The 17723-nt window shown below is 33.1% G+C and overlaps 1 protein-coding gene across 3 annotated transcripts in view; it reads left to right on the top strand.

Moving 5' to 3' along the window:
* LOC137925300 (solute carrier family 41 member 1-like) overlaps positions 1-17723 on the top strand; it is a 70897-nt gene that overhangs the window by 28219 nt on the left and 24955 nt on the right. For 2 of the 3 annotated variants that reach the window (XM_068768740.1, XM_068768738.1), the window contains exon 2: positions 5963-6049. In XM_068768740.1, the coding sequence (XP_068624841.1) occupies positions 5965-6049 (85 nt within the window). In that variant the 5' untranslated portion in view covers positions 5963-5964. Of the gene's footprint in view, positions 1-5962; positions 6050-11984; positions 12351-17723 lie in introns of those variants that run through there. The other variant, XM_068768739.1, reaches the window with a different exon arrangement.

Raw genomic sequence — 17723 nt, 5'->3', positions numbered from 1 at the left:
TAACTACGTCGGTGATCTTGGTTCTTCTGCGGATCTTCTCGTTTCTAAATTCGAGCTCGCAGCGAAACCTTCTTATCTCGTCGTAAGTAATCACTTCTCGGAGCCGATTGTCAACACTATTACACGGTGAAATCATAAGGAGCTTAATATGAGTGTAGTTTCTATCAAACTGTTTTCTGGCATTCTTCTCCTAACGTACACAAGGAATTACTACGTTATAATTGATCAAAAGTGAATGATGATACGACTAAATGGTTTCAATCAATTTTGATAGATTTACAGGCACGAAAAGATATTAATTTTGTATCTCTTTGTCTCTGATTAGTATAACGTTTGCATTGTACACCTACCATATAAAAATTGCTCCCCATTGAATTACACCTAAATCGATGAGTGTGAATTGGATCTATAAGAAAGAAATTGCGGGAGACGAAAAGAGATCGTACAAACCACATGACTAAAGACTACTTTACCAAAGGCGTGTGAGAAAAACGCACTAGAAAGAGAAAATGAAAATGATTAGTGATTCTAATAGATACGGATACCAATATTTACATATTTCTTTTCCTCCTCATTCGTGTGCACTCTTGTCAGAGTGGTCGCGTTCATGCCCTGGTAAGTTGTGGTGCCCCTGCTGCTCCCGTTATGCGTCGACATGAGGCTCGGCAGAAAGAAAGCTTTTATTTATTGGGTTTTTAGTAGCAGCTTAAATGAGATCTGCACATTTTGTTAGAGAACTTATTTACATATATTACTTTAAATTTTATTTTCTTATGAAAAGAAACAATAACCGTACCAGTAATAAATAAAATATTTTCTGTAAAGGTCGATTTGTCATTGTAAGAGGTAACGTCATATCACACAATAAAGCAATAGGTCTATTTGTCTTGCCTTTTTGTAATGATAATTGTCATTAATTCGTTAAAATTTAGGTATAAATATAGTTCTCAATAATAATACATCACAGTAATAACTTATTTATCGCAGTATTTTTTTCTACATAGCGCATAAAATCTACCAGTTTTTTTTAATGAAATAAATTTACATTATGCTTGGAAGCCATAGAAACATTACAATGCAAATATAACAAATTCAGTGATAACAGTCCGCACGTGTCAGTGATAATTAGTTAAAAAACGTCAATCAATCGAATTCAATTTAATTGCATGTTTTAAAATTATGATTAATAACTTGTTAACATACATGTTTAACTATTCTGTAAGAAGCTGTGTATTATTCTTATTAACAAGAAAATCTCTTAGTTAATTTTATATAAAATTTGTTTTTATTCTTTTTATTATATATTCATATCCATAAATAATATATTTATATCCTTTCTCTCTATTACCTGATTTTGTCTTGACGTTGATTTATGGGACACCGTAAAAATAAATATGAAAAAATAATTCTCTGCGACTATTTCTGACGCGGCGCAATTTGTTCTCTGCGGTGGTCACCCGAGAGCGTCGGTATCGCCTTACGAACCGCCGCACCGGCCTTAGCACTGAATAATCGCGACGGAGGTTAGTCGTCCGTCTTTCGGTATATGAGAACCGGACATCTTTACACGTCCGGAAATGCCTAATGTTAGCTGAAAATAAATACGTCCTTCACGTACATCCGTTCTGCAAACTATGTTTCAAGGTGTTCTTTTTCTTTCAATGCGATGTACTTTAAGGTCGCCAGTTGCATAGCGTATTTTATTTTTTTTATTAATATTACGCCGACGAGTACGGCATGTAATGATACGTAATACGACGCTTCCATTATAATGTCATGTTTTGATTTGGATGTTAAATGCTCTAAATATTAACCATTTTATTTTTTTGTATCAAAATTTTGAGACATTACATCGAGAGACCCAGAGATTCCAATAGCTAGAAACGCCCGATGGTAACCCAGAAAATGAAAAGACAGATTGAGAGGTCAATTTCAAGCAATGGTCAGATCAGATATCACAAGAAGAGGATATACCAGTTACTGCCACAATATTTCAAGAAACGGAACACAATCGATAAAAACCGTGTTCAAGCGGTCAGGAGCCACGATTGGCATTTAAGCAACTGTTGAGTGTCTGGCAGCTCTTTTCAGCAGTTCAGTATTCAAAGCCGGTGGTTGCTTACTACTTATGATATTAAAAAAATAGACGATTCAAAAGTGGACGGTAATGCGTATTTGAATAAAGATAATTTGAGAGATAGTTGCAAATTTGACTTCAGTTATACAATAGAAACATTGCGGCGAGATTCACTTATCCTTCTTTTATATATATATATATAATGTACCCATCTTGTTTTCCTTATTCAAGTCTTCTTCAATAACTGGCAATCACACTGACAAATTTTATGCGGATTTGTCCACTAAGTATTATTTTAAATAAAAGAATTAAGAGGTAGGCAGATAAAGTAATAAAAAAATACTTACCTTAATCCAAAAACGGATGGGATTTATATTGTCACGATAATAATACCTTTCAATAAACGGTGATAAGTTACGTTAAACTGATATATTTTATATCACTGGACGATAAATGAGCAAAAAGTAGATTAAAAATTTGCCTAGCAATTAAGAGTTGCTAAATATGTGACTTCAATTTAAATTGTATGGTATTAAAATAACGATAAAAATGTAATTAATTAGCAGAATGTATCCACAAATTATGTACTATCAGAATGGAACAAGCAAATTTGATATTCGCACAGTGACGATTAATTGAAGTCACTCAATGTGAAACTATAAAACACTTGACGGACAGTTAATGCATTTATTTATTCTCATAATAATTATGCTTCTTTTCCTTGAAATTATTTATTGCGGTAATATTTATTTTGAGAGCTGCAGTATGGAACAGAGATCTTTTCCGAATACTATACCTTTCTCGAAAGTTCTTTAACCAAAAAACATTGCTTACAAGTTATTTCTGCTTCAACTTTTCCTTGTATTACTGATCATAAGTTCTCGTTCTTATGTTTACATAAGGCTGAAGCAGTTACTTTGTTCTTACTGTGTACACTATTTCCGAACATTAGTCTGTATAATCAACTTATAATATTATTATTATTACATCCGTTTTAAGTGACGAGATTTCTTTTTCATAAATCAGTTTTTTTTAATCAAAACAGTTAAGAGACGAGTGTGGCTCACAGCAGATAGTTCACGGATGGTACACGGTTCTAAAAGATAAGATGTCTAATCATACAAATCAAAACAAAATTAGTTTAGTAAGCTTAATATTATTAACTGTGCGTTATTTTAGCGCCTAACATAGTCCAGCTGATTGTCAAGTTAAAGTGCAAGCAGAAAGAATAGACGGCGGCTGGGACCTTAGAGTTCTGGAGTTGAGATCACTGACCAACAAGGGCTGAGTAGGACCCCCCCCCCATTAAAATTCATAGATGACCTAACATAGTCGTTATAAGACGGTAGGCGTAGGGCCCATCCATTTGGACTTTTGGGCGAAGATCTTTGTCCTGCAGTGGACTTCGGGTGAAATGTATGATGATAATAGACCACGATAAGCACAAACATAGCACAAATTAAGGCATATAATAAAATAGAGGTGCACAAAGGAAAGGCAAATCACAAAGAAGAGGCCAACAAACCATTTAGGTTTTCTCTGGGAGATAAGAGTTGTTATCCACAACGTTCAACGGTACGCCTTAAACTTGTCACCGTGAACATGAGGTTTAAATTAAGAACAATTTAAATGGTTACATTGCCATAATGTGCATACGGACAGTAAAGATTCTCTGCGTTTTATCGCGAAGTGAGCAGTAGTACCATCTGTACGCTGCATTATAAACGTAAGGTTTCAACTTTTTCGTTTTAATTATCGCAAGGAATACAATTAACACTAAGTAGCAACGGATACGTTAATCCAGGCGTAATATCAATCATTTTTAAAACCTTATCTAACACCTTTTAATCAAAATTTTACAACTGTACTTATCTTGTGGATTTTTGGCGTGGTTTTCCATATATAAAATTTTGAATGAAAATCGAACTTATGGATCTAAAAGAGTAATTTTTAATTACAACGTTATTAAAAGAAAAAAATGGAAATATGTTGTCCGCAGATCTCCCTAACGGTTAGAAAGGCGCTTTTGCTATTAAAATTCTTTGAAATTTTTATAGCTGTTGCATTTACAATGACAGCACCGGTTTATTTCCTCAGGTAGCTAGAGTGCTGCCCAAAATATTGTAAATATAAGGTGATTGAATATAGGCGTATAAAGTATTCACTTCCAAACTCTATTAGGACTGTCCCGCTTTCGGGGAACTCCGAGTTGACACCGAATGCCGATTTGGCGTAAAAATAAATGAACGAAACATCACCTCTATGTTAGGAGATGCCAAAAGTAGGGAATCGTTTCTCGATTATTGTAAAGTAATAGCAATGAAATTTAATATACTAATAATAATAAAACATGTTACAATAATAAACAACTAAAACAATGTAATAGAGTAAGCATAAAACTGTAAATAAAAATGTTAAATAATGTAAACAAAATAGTAAAATAGAGAAATTAGAAAGCGATATATGAACGAGAATTAGAACGAGAGATAGTAATAGAATGAATTGTGGAAAGAAAGAATGGGACAATAGTCTATGTGCGGAATAGAGAATGAAAGTATATAAAAAGACAACAATAAAAAATTTATAAGACCAAAACGATCCAGTTTTTCCCAAAGATAGAGGTCCAATAAAAACTCTGTTGCGTGTATGTTTCTGTGCATCCAAGACAAGGGAATATACGAGGCATAATTAAAAAAAAAAAACTTTTGCAAAATGACCGGCCAATAGACAGTACAAAGTCTGCAGGGACAGAAAAGAAAACAATCATTAATTTTGATATATAGTAAATCGAATTTTAAAAACACTTTCTGATACTATGTTATCATTACCTTATTTTTAATTTCTGAAAACGTTGTTTTTTTTGGAAAGGGTGTACCATATATTAATTGACTGCAAATGAGCTTTATTTCATATTTTATTATATACCTATACATTATATTTTCAAGGTTTTACACTTCTTTCCAATCAACTTATATCTCATTAACCTGGGCACCACATTCTGATGGCGTGAATGCCATCGGTGTGAGGTGTAAAAAAACTAAAAAATATTACAGTCTTGTAGATTCTTGAGTTTAAAAATAACCAAATAAATTTCAGCTTTTGTGAAAGGTGAAGGAATCTGAAAATAAAATCATGAATTGGACTGTACTTATTGGCCCAAAACGGTACGATTTAATGAACCTTTTCCTACGAAACTGACGAGTACTTGGTGTTGTAATTAAAAAAATATATATTATTTATTAAACGTTATGCGCATAGATAGATGGTTCCAGAACCAAAAAAGTTTATGTCAAGAAGTTTGTATTACTTTTTTGCCAGAGTATTAAATGTACCTATCATCATCATTCATCGGAAAATGCTGTATGTTAGCCACTTTCAACTGCTCTTATTTGACATCTACAGGAGAGGCTCATGTCAAGTGGTAACCTTCTTACGGCTTAAATAATGATGATGATGATGATGATAGTAATATTAAAAAAAAAACAGTAAAAATAATCTCAAAACCGTCATTAGAAATAAATTGACGAGATTCTCTCCTTTTAATAAATTTATACGATATATTTTTCTTCTTTTAACCATAAAACACGCCTAGTAGAATGAAAAAAATATGTTAACAAAATCGACTACTTATACGAACTTTTGACCCAAATACGGTTAGCCTATCAACACTGTATGGCTTCTTTCTTAAATTTCACTGCCATTGCAAGTAGGTCAATAAGTAAGGCTCTGTTTTGTATATTAAATCAACAGTAGTTAGCGTACGTGTACTTACTACTTTAGATTTATTAAAACTTTTTTGTGCAAGTGTACCTGAACTTGGAGGTTAGGCAAAGGTTGTTTTAATTTAAATGGCTTTGATGTTAAGGTTCTTTTATTTTTGTCCAGGCATGGTTGGAGCGCCCGATGTCGTCAAGCCGTCAATCGAAGAGTACTCTCCTCACGTTAACGGAAACCCAGTCTTTACTATCAGCGGTGAGTTTCACACCTCAGTACTTTTGTACACCTTATAATATTCCATAAACAGTGAATTATCTACAGGATTACTATTCAGAACATTAGAATATAAGAATAACGAAACTATGCCTTCGTAAGTTGAGACCTGGATGTTGGAGGTGTATACAGTGACCCTTCCTCGAATACTACATTCCTCTATTACTATGTAGTCTTGTTGGTCGTGTGTAGTGATTTTCACTGCTTACCCATTGGCATTAACGGCTTTAGCGGGTTTGAATCTCAAAGACTCAAGAAACTCGATTCCGATCATCAATCTTTTACGTCATATCGACGGCCTTAACCATGATGATCCTCCTTGTGGAAGGCCGACGGTAAACGCGAATGAATCTGATTTATAGGTAAATGTCATACTGATTATTATTTCTTATTTTAATCTTCAAATGCGACATACAGATAAAATAATTTCTTATATTATTGAAATTATATGCATGAATCATAAATTTTTTTGGTATTATTATCTAAAATCTAAAACCGTCTTAGAAAATCATTCTCATTTCAAACGAACGTTGCAACTTTGGCACAGTTATCAATGAAATTAAAGTAAATGTTATCATTTTCTATCCTTCAGTAAACATTGTGTATTGTCAACTTCATAACTAGCAAATATAAACTGAAGATAGCGAACTGCTAGACAGGCGGAACCATTTCAATTAAAGTGAGATAAATTTGATTAATTAAATCTATTCTTTTATATTATACTAGCAGTCAGAGTTATTTAGATAAATGTTATACTAGCAGAAATATAGCTTGAAAATATGCAATTTTAATTTAATTTAATATTCTTTTAAGTACACACTAGAAAACATATAAATAGTTTTATAATAATAAACAAAAATTACAATGGGCGGTCTTATCACACGAGAAAATTTGTGTAATGTAATGGGTAGTTAACGTGTACAAAACATACATACACGTGTAAATAACATATAGTAAATAAAGTAAAACACAAATTACGGTATGAGTTATATATATATATAGATATGAATATATATATATATATATACACACATAAATATATTATTATCTAAATATATGTGAGAAATAAAACAAATGAATTAAAGGATATTAATCTATAATAAAGTAAATACTAATTTTTACTCGGCGAAACGAATATTCCTACGAAATTTAAAGTCTCAAAGCCATTTTATTCCATAGATATCGCTATGAGTAAGTATTTAGCGTATAATTATTTATCTTTACTTTTTACTTTATTTTTATCGTTGTATATTTTTCTGTAGAATAAATTAATAGATAATATAAATAGGTGGAAATTTCTTGCATGTATAGATAAATTCGTCTCTTTTATTTTGACATTGACAAATTGAATTAATGTAATCTCTATAGAGCTTATAATTACAAAAATCATACTTTAGTTGCTTCTTGGAATGGGGTGCTTCTCCTTTACATCGGGTTCACGAGATTTCTTGTCTGTTTCAACTTTTGATTTGTTGTCATTATCTTGTTTCATTTCTGATTCAGTCAGTTGTGTTATTTACTTCACATTAATTTGCTTTGCTACAAAGTCTTGCTACGGTCTTCCTGAAACGAGTCTAAATACTTGCTTTAATAAATTACTATCTTGACACAATGTTATTGATGTGTTATTGTCTATAATTGTAGCAACAATAATGTAAACATTATCATAGATTAAGATACTAGAAAATTTAATGTAAGTCATGTTTTCCTAAAATAAAAACAAAATTAAATGAAATGTCAATTTTATAACTTAATCAATTATTAGTATCTATTACGGTGTAAAATAGATTAAATGCGATACTGTTTATTTGTTTGATTTAATCACAAATTCTCTAAAATTGTATGCGCTATTTAGACAAGTAATAAAGATTTTGTCGTAACTATACCAGGTCCTTTGCGGTATACTTGTAATGTTTCTGCTCTGGGAAAACAAGCCGTTATTTTAAGTCCTGAATCTACAAAACTAGTTCTGATTAGTCGATATAACATATATTTCAGATAAGCAGTAGCAGTTAATGTTCCTTCCTCGTGAAATTCTCTTTTACCGGCTGTGAGCTGTGATCTTAAATGCCATTTTATTTATATCTAGCACATATCATAAAATTAAGCATTTTATATAAGTCATATATGTTAAATAGTTCATGCCTTCCGGTACGCTTACCCGTAAATTACGGTCGAGAAATACAGTTTTAACCAATACTATTGCTACCAGAACTATTACTGATTAATACAATTACAGAGAAATTGACATCCGCATCCGGCCTTCTAATCTGATAATAATATTTGTCATGTAACGACTTGTGCCGAGGATTCCGAGGGATCCTTCGATTAACTCGAAGGATATTTACATTTGTTACTTAAACTAGGTTTAAGTTAAGCCTAGTTAAGCAAATTTTTCGGAATAAAAAATGAAAATTTTTCGCCAAATAATCGATAGTTATCTGACCACGCACCAAATATAATTGATTTGTTTTCAAAATAATTATCTATACGTTTAAAGGAATATCTTTTGTGCTTATTTATATATTTAACATAAATAATAAAATTATTCATCATTACTTTGAATTCGAAGAAGATTACTAAGATTGTCGAATTCACTCCAGCTTAAAGTTTCTAAAATTTTGCTCTCGTCTATTGTCGAATGCTGTTCGCCAACTTGCAAACTTTAATTAGTGTGCTTAATGAACTATATAAATACTTCTGATTTCATGTTTGATGACTCATCTGATTGAAATCGAAAATTATGATATCAATTTTCTAAGGTCGGTGTATTTTACTGTCTAATTTACATTTACAAGCAAAGACGCAGAAAGCAATATTCAATAAGTTTCTAAGTTGATAGCAATCTATCGATTGTACCATGTACATTAAGATTAAAAATCTTAATTACCTGGCAATTGACTGAGTGATTGTTTATCGATTTCATGTCGCCATATATTTATAAATATCATTTAATATTTGTCCTTCTGTTGACATTGCGCTTGGTATTTCCAGTGACAATTAATTATAAACATTATATAGATCCATCTAAGATCAATCATATTATAAATATTGACGTAAATGTCACTGTTTATGGATCCTGGTACAAAAGGTGACAACAATGTTTTTCCAGTCACTTCTCCTATGAGTTTTGTTTAACTCCTTAATTTATGTTTTGCCAATGAGTTCCACTTTTATGGTAGATCGCTAAGTTTGCATGGGACGGCTGTATTTACAGTTTATTTAAAGACTAAAACCAAGGCTTGATTTATTTTATTGTCATTCGCCTTATATAGCGTGTGATCAATCTATTTTCACTAGAGTCGCAGGATACGTAACTTTAGCATTTCATACATTCATCATACGGGTTCTGGGTCAATCGCGCTGTACGGGGGAGAGGAGCTGGACACGGTGCTCTAGGGTGACGATCCTAACAGCTATTTTTAAAAAGCCTTCTTGCAAAAAATTTACAATTATCAATCAGACTCTTCACCCTACTTCATCAAATTTTAAACGATCCTACCAAAGCATCTTTGAACGTCCGTTCGTATCTGATAAGTCCAAATATTTCAGCAAGTTATAGAGCGATTATGCAGTTATTATACCTCTCGCTTTCGCGTTCATCGCAAACAAGTTCAATTTTGGAATTTCTTGTCAATATATTGAATCATATATTCCTGACCCTTTTCAAGGAGGTCGATGTTGGACATTTTATCATGATAAAACACTAATATTACAACGGCACCGGTTAGCGAAAAGCTAGTTCCGTCGCTTGATTTATTTCGTTACTTATCATCATATATATCACGCTCCGGTATAACAGAAACGACTTTCATCATCACATTATATCAGCCGATAGGCACACACTGCCAAGGCCTCCCTCAAACATTGTCACGAATACTAGTCCAGCGCTGTTCGAGTTCAGCTACTTCCCGTGACCTTAAACTATGTCGTCGATGTACCGACTTCACGCTCCAAATAAAGATCTTTACTGTTATTGTCGTTACATTATTTCTAATGTAACTTTTTTTTGGTAAAAGGCAATGTTCTTTTTATTACGCTTTAATACTGTAAGCTAGCAATTCCGTAACTTTCAAAAAGATCCACCAAGTATTTAACATTATGTTATTGTTCATATATAACATTTGTTGATGGTACATATCTTTTTAGTTTATGTTCCTTAGTTATACCGCTTTTCACAGTTTTTCTCCTTTGTTTATTTTTAAAAAATTGATGCCAACGGCACCAAACCACCTAGGCCGGAAGTCACAATTCTTCTTCAGTTATGATACAAACAAATTTTATATTTTTTGTTAATGTCTAAGACCTTAAAAAACTGTATTCATATAAATTGTTCTACGCTTAGTCAAATGATTTCCGTATTTTTTTTTCCAACCGCAAGAAATTACAGATATAGATCTAAAAGATTCTACGGAGTTATTATAGAACCATTTAAATGTAGTAAATTGTGGTATTTATGAGTTAAATGCAAGGAAAATGGTGTTATTATAAAAAAATTAAACTAGCTGAAAGATTGGAGATCATTTTATATGTTTGTTCTTTGTAAGAAACAGCTGAACTTACACTAAGGTGAATAACCGTTGTCATTAAGGTTATGTTCGGAAATTTGTATTAATTATGGCACTAAATTAATTAAATATTATTTTTATAACGGTGAATTAATTAAATAAAAACAATAAAAAGGGAATCTCTTAGTGTTTTAGACAACCGACTATGTGATAACGCGTCAGTAATAAAAACAGAAGAAAGCTATATTGAATAGATAAAAACTATGAATGAACGTACTGAGATACCTACGGAAAGATCTATAAATAATGATCATTATTTCTGCCGTACGACATCCATTGCTGCGCATAGGCCTACAGATTTCGAACAAAGCTGGTTGGAAGCAAACTGCATTCAGCATCTTCCGATGACCTAAATAAAATTATCTGCCAGTCTTGTTGGTGGGTGTCCTTCGCTGCCATACCAGTCCGCGGTATCCACTCTTGAACCTTACGGCGCATCTGATCAATAAATGGGTACAAAGAATTCAAATATATGTAAGATAATTTGTAAATAATCTGTGTAAAAATATTTGAACTGTGTGGATCAATTGTTTTGTAATGCAACGAAAACGATAACGCTATTCGTGTATTATTCAATGCGTGATGCTGCAATCTGCTATTGATATGTTATAATTAATGCTATTGGTTATAGCATGATTATAACGGCAAATACTAAAAGCTGTTGAAGCTGGTGTAAGCCGATGATATCTGCAAATTAGTTAGACACATTTTATTAACGTACTTAATGTCAGATTTTTAGCTAAAGCTAATAAGTAGTTCTCATATTTAAGTTTTTATAATTAAATAAAATATCATAATTTTGATATTAACGGATTAGGTAACATATAATGTAACAACTAAGGTAATGGTGCGTGACAAAACGTTATCTATGTTCATACGTGCTGATTTAAAGAATAAATAAAATTATTAATTGTAATTAGGTAACTAGTATTTAGTAACTAAAGTAATAAAAGTAAAGTTGAAATGGTAGTAGTCAGGCCTTGTAGTTCGTAGAACAGATGGCCACAGTTGCCTGAAGGTTCCTGAGGGGAAGCCATACTGGCAAAGGTAACAGTGCTTCGACTACACAATGCAAACATTGTCTTCTTTTTAATCTCTATTGGCTACCACCTACATTTAATGTTCGTATATAAAAGCTGTAATGATATCAATTTAAATACTTACTAAGTTGGTAATGACCCTAGAGTCTCACGGCGCTCAATATGTTTGTTAATAATTACCATATCTGCGGGATTTCCTATCAAATGCCTGCACATGCAAACAAAACTTATCAAAAGTAAAGCGGTTAACTCACTATTATCATTTGACCCTCACTCGAGATCATTATTCATTCTCCATCCTCGAAGTGAACGCATTTTATTATTCATTTAAGCGTGTACTCGCAGACTGTTAACACTGCCAACCAAAAATGTGATTAAAACTTTTTCGTTTACCGAAAAGGTTTTATACTGTTAATTTGACATTAGAGGTCGAGTTATCTGTGGCGCTGTCGGATACCAGAAATGCGAAGTTTTACACAGTTTTTATTCAGGAAATTTTAATTCCGCAATCGATTGACGTTCGAACCGTTGCAATGGATCGGTAGTCGCGCTTTGTTGTTGTGCCGTGATCGTTCTTTGGTCGTTGTGTAAATATGACTCTTGTGAACATGGGCACCCAATTCGAGTTAGCTATCCAAAAATACTGGAGGAGAATGGATGGATACATAATTCTAGGTAACTATATTCTTTTATATCACCATTGTGCGACCTTGGGTTGTGCCGAATTTCACTTTCTACAATGCTAATAGTTTGCTATCTTTTACTGAAGCGTTGCTAATAAATTAAAGTTAACAATATTGGATAAATTAAATATCCATGACTCAACAATAAAAACCCGTTTTATTTGCAATTAACGATTACTAACTATTCTGTAAAGAGGATCACAATTTGAATATAGGTTTAATGGCGCCGTAGATAATAATATTACTCTGCTAATTGTAACGTACTCTTCTATTGCTCATTTGCTGTCAAATTAATGTATGGCAAAGCCAAAATCCCAAATCAATGGTTTCAGGAATAGTACATAATGTTTTGATTGTATATATATATATATATATATATATATATATAAAATAAATAAATATAAATATATATATATATATATATACATATATATATATATATATATATATATATATAAAACGTATTAGAATTAATTATTGTTTACTATCTGTGCCTTCGCACAGTACTGATAGAAGTTCTTATGTAACATTCAAATAGAAGAAATAATTTATTGTAACTTATTTCAGAGTGATCACATTACACAGGGTAATTGGAATTAGGTGTATTACCTTGAAAGTCTTGCTGACAAAGAAGCTATTTATTCACACCTAGAAAGCATTTACACGGATAATCAAACTCTGTGTAATAGTTATAGGGATGAACAGTTAAAGCGATTTGGGTTCGAGGTTTTTAGAGCTTCGTGTATCTCTAGCTTGGTGAAAATATAAATATTATCTCTAGTTATTGGTTTCGTAGGTAAATTTTACAAGGGATACCTTTCTGAAGGGATCTTTCTTTCTGCACTGAAGGGATTATTCCGGATTACTAGCAGCTAAAACCCTATGTCTTCTATAATGTCTTTTACACTTCCAGTTTCAACGGCGTTGGCCTAGTGACTCAACGTCTTGGGGTAGAGCTAAAGCACCTATCCGTTATCACAAAGACGCTAGGCTAGGCCTTCATATCAGGGCAGACATCTTACTTCTCCTTAATCATACAACATTGTATCATGAAAAAGGGCACTAATATGGTTGATTGATTTTTAATCAAAAAATCCGAAGCTATACTGTTTTGTGATAGCCGTGCCCTTCTTTTCACATTTTGTTATAAAATTTTTACTATTACCATGGAGGTCGACGTGAAAGATAATATTGTTTAAAAAATAGCAACAATATTGACTTCAGTTCACAGGAGATAATGAGAGTTATAAAAGCATTTAACATAGGATTATCACCAATAGTACTGAAGTCACATTCTCATCATCATGTCAACCGATAAACGCCTACTTCATGGCAAAGGCCTGATCTAAACTTCGCCATAACGAACGGTTTAACGCTGCCCGAATCCAGGGACTTTCTGCGGCGATGAATATGTCACAGGTGGAGTCGGTGGGAGACTTACTCAAGCTGCGTGTACATCCGTCTTGCGGTTGTCACTCGAGAACCTTCCGGTCCCAACGATATCTTACTTCTTAAAGTAATAAAGAATTTATTTCATCAGACATACATGTCTCAATTCAGTTATTATTGTTTCTTTCATTCCAAATCATATTCGATTCAATTTTAACTTTTTATTAAGGAGTTTTTATTGCTTTTAATTTTTATTAAAAAAATTAAACCTTCTTTTGTCGATATGTAATATCATGTTTTGTTAGCTTCGATATTTGTTTTGTGTATTCAAGCGTAATTGGTTAATATTATATTGTGTATTTGCCATTTTATAAATAAATTCATCGAGTTTGATGCTAACCGCTGAAGACTCTTAGATTAGACTTAATTTCATAAGGGAACTCTCAAAGGGTTCTTTGTTTGAAGTTTTATATTATATATAGTACCGGTTTATCATCTTTATTTAATATTATTTATTGTACACGCTAGGAGAAATTTAAATAGTTTCATGCTCTTTGATCGATGAAGTCGTCGTTTTAGCCCATAGACGCCCAATGGAAGACGTAGGCCTCCCCGAAGATAAAAGGGGATATACCATAATCGCCATGCTTGGCAGGCAGGTGGGGACCGCAGTATGTTGTGCAGAGGACTCAGCTCCCCTTTGTCTGATAACTTGTTTGTGAGCAGTGGCAATCCTATATTATAAATGCAACGAGTGTAAAAGATATAAGATTGTATTCTGGGAATCCAATCCGCGACTAACGATCGCAAGCCACAGTCCTCTACCACTGAGCTACCACTGCTTAAGTATGATGGTCGCTCAAGTTGATGCATCCATTCATAGCGAATTTGAATGCACACCTTTCGCGGCAGATATAGACGCTTCGATAATTTATTAGACGGTCTATACCTAAAGACATCTACTAATCTCCCTGATCAGTTCCCTCTCTATTGAAAACTGTGGTTCTTTTTGACTTCCTCAACCATTACTTTTCAGATGCCTTCCATTTCTTGATGTATTGCACAACTACCTGATGCCCTTTTGTAGTCTTCACCGCCAGACTTTCCAAGTAATTGTTAGTTTGCATGGTGCAATAAATACAATGTTTTTACACAATGTATTTTTTCTGACACGACATTAAAATAAAAAAATACCTACGATCAAGGTGACAACATATACTACAAACGTAGCAAAACATCATACAGAACCCTTACCGACTGGCAGTGTTTATCTTGATTCATATGTCCTTGAATAGCTGTGCGTATTTAGACTCAAAATCACCGATTAATCAGGCGTTATTCTGGAGTTCTTGATTAGATAATATATCAGTTTTGTGTAAATGTAAAGCTATGTAATTATCAATTAAAACTCAAGTGGCAATAACATGTTATAAATTATTGATATTAACTCTGTGTTTTTCACTTTTAGACGACATGGGATTTCAGAGATGAACGAAACCTTAACCTAAAATTCTAAACCACAACCACTTTGAAAACATCTGCTACTAAAGAGGTGTGCGCAAGTGGTATTATATATATATATATATATATATATATATATATATATATATATATATATATATATTCAAATCATAATATATCGGTGAATACCGAAGCGATATGAGTGCTGTACAAAATTTTGCATTACAAATTCCTGCCTAGGAGTGCATGGTTATAAATATGAAAAAAGCGTAATTTATAAGTATTCTTAGGAATGACCGTGTGGGTGCCGACTCCATCGGATCATAAGGAAAGCGGCCGCCGCTGGTCAGACGCGTAGCATATTTAAGACCTCCTTCAAATGCATTAGCGTTCATTTTCACCGACCAGACTTCTCTCTCTTGTAGAGCTAAGGTTGCTTGTCTCTTTTTTTAATAACTATATAGCAGTTGTTAGCATTTCTTTTCAAGTCATCATAACCGCTGCGTTCTCATGATCTACTGCCGTCTTGAACGGATATTGCGGTTTTAGTAGATCTTATAGCAACATCATCGTCGTCCGTGTAGGCTGTAGACCGTGCTTTAAGGGCCGAAATTGTTAATGACCTTAAGGTAAACAGTTACTGTTACCAACAACAACAAAACTGTTTGATGTTTAACAACTGTGTTCAAGCAGTTGGTTGTTAGGATCGTTTTATTTGGATTAGAATCGATTACGCATGTCTAATCGGTTCCAATTAACTTGTTAATCGTGGCAGGTCTATCATCGGCTATTAACTACCGCATTTTCCAGGCGATAAAACGCAATCTTAAATATTCAAGTTGTGAAATTTATTATATGTTCTATTATTACTTTGACACTTGTTAACAATATTTATATTAGCAATCTTTAGTTTATCTTCACTTTCTTATTATAATCGTTGAAACAAATAGAAACTCCTTAATAAGAAGAAATGTTTTATTGAAATATACTACATATCATTTTTCTATGTAAAAGGACCGTTCTGTAATGCTCAAAACACTGATAATAGTTCTATAGTGTCTCTGTAATGTAGAACACAATTACATGGGTTCTTATTATTGACACAACTTGATTATAAGGGGTGAAAATCCCCGATTATCATGGATGGTATTGTAGCTGCAATTTCTTCCCTAACTTCTGCTAGCTATACTAAATGTTAGTAATGATAGACAGTCGTAACCGCCCAAGTCAAGGTTTAGCTTTATCGGGCGCCCTTGAGACGGAATACTTAACGTGCATTTGTTAAGTAACAGTTTATTCTCAGCGGCACCGAGTTATTCCATGCAGCGTCCATCTAAGAGATTTACAGGGCGGCCACATCCGTTAACAAATGATGTAATGGCCTGTGTCGAGATGGCCGCAACTTTTCTGGTCAGTTACGTTAACGAACTAAGCGCCTCCAGCGCTCTGTCCTCCCCATGACTGCGAATTCTGTAAATGTCGCTAAGGTGACGCATCTATTGCGGCAGCATCGCTTCCATTTTGGGGGAGAGGAGAGCCGCCACACTTTGCGGTTTTGTGTTGGTGGTGGGTGATGTAAGCGTAACAAAACCGTGTAGCAAGAATTGTGGCGAGGGATAGGAGGCGATGCGTGAATTTAATGTGGGTGATTGTTGTTAGAATGATAAAAATATGTAGGACGAAAGAGGAAAGAAAGAGAGAAATTGTGAGATGAGAAGGAGATAGGGTGAAAAAAAAGGTATGTATCCTTGTCCTAATAAGGCAATAGTGCATTAACAAATTCCGTGAGTTTTGCTTATCTTACAAAAATATCATATTTAGAATATATATACGTATATATTCCAAAATATAGTTTCTTCCGCACAGATATGACGTTTTTAGTTGCATTAGTATCTCTTAAATTTATTGTTTTACGTCAACTTTTATTTTAATATTAAAATCAATCAGGGTTATATTGATGACTACAGGAGAGGTATATCGCGCTAAGCCCACTTTAAATATTTTCACTTCTCTTCTATGAACGTTGACTTCAGTTTTTCAATATATCATCATTATTAACATTATTTCAACCATAGAAGGTCCAATACTGAACATAGGTCTACCCAAGAGATTACGCTTTTTAGTAATGTACAGGTTAATATGATGAAAGTCAGGAATAAACAGCACATGACCCTAGATCGATAACAAATAATTTCACTTTTCGTTATTCAAGAAGAACGGTATCACCAGGATAATTATAAAATACCTTTTCTCCAATAACAAAAACATCACAGAAGGTCATTGCGTATTTAGGTCGGTCAATATCTAAGTCGAACATACACGCGTATAAACAAAAGGAGAATAGTTTACAGTCCCACATGTCATTTGAATTAATTAATTGTAATTTAATATGTAACCTCGGCTTTGATCTTGCACTTTCTTATCGTCTTGATTTAATGCGTTTGGACTTTATACTTTATGTTATACGCATTAAAACTGTATTTTAATAAACAGTTAAATGTTTGATTTCGTAAAA

Source organism: Battus philenor, unplaced genomic scaffold (assembly GCF_028537555.1).
Source record: "Battus philenor isolate CCGP_79_NKW_IND1 unplaced genomic scaffold, ilBatPhil1.0.hap1 SCAF_26, whole genome shotgun sequence".
Classification (NCBI taxonomy): Eukaryota; Metazoa; Arthropoda; class Insecta; order Lepidoptera; family Papilionidae; genus Battus; species Battus philenor.
This window is presented reverse-complemented; position numbering and strand designations above follow the sequence as displayed.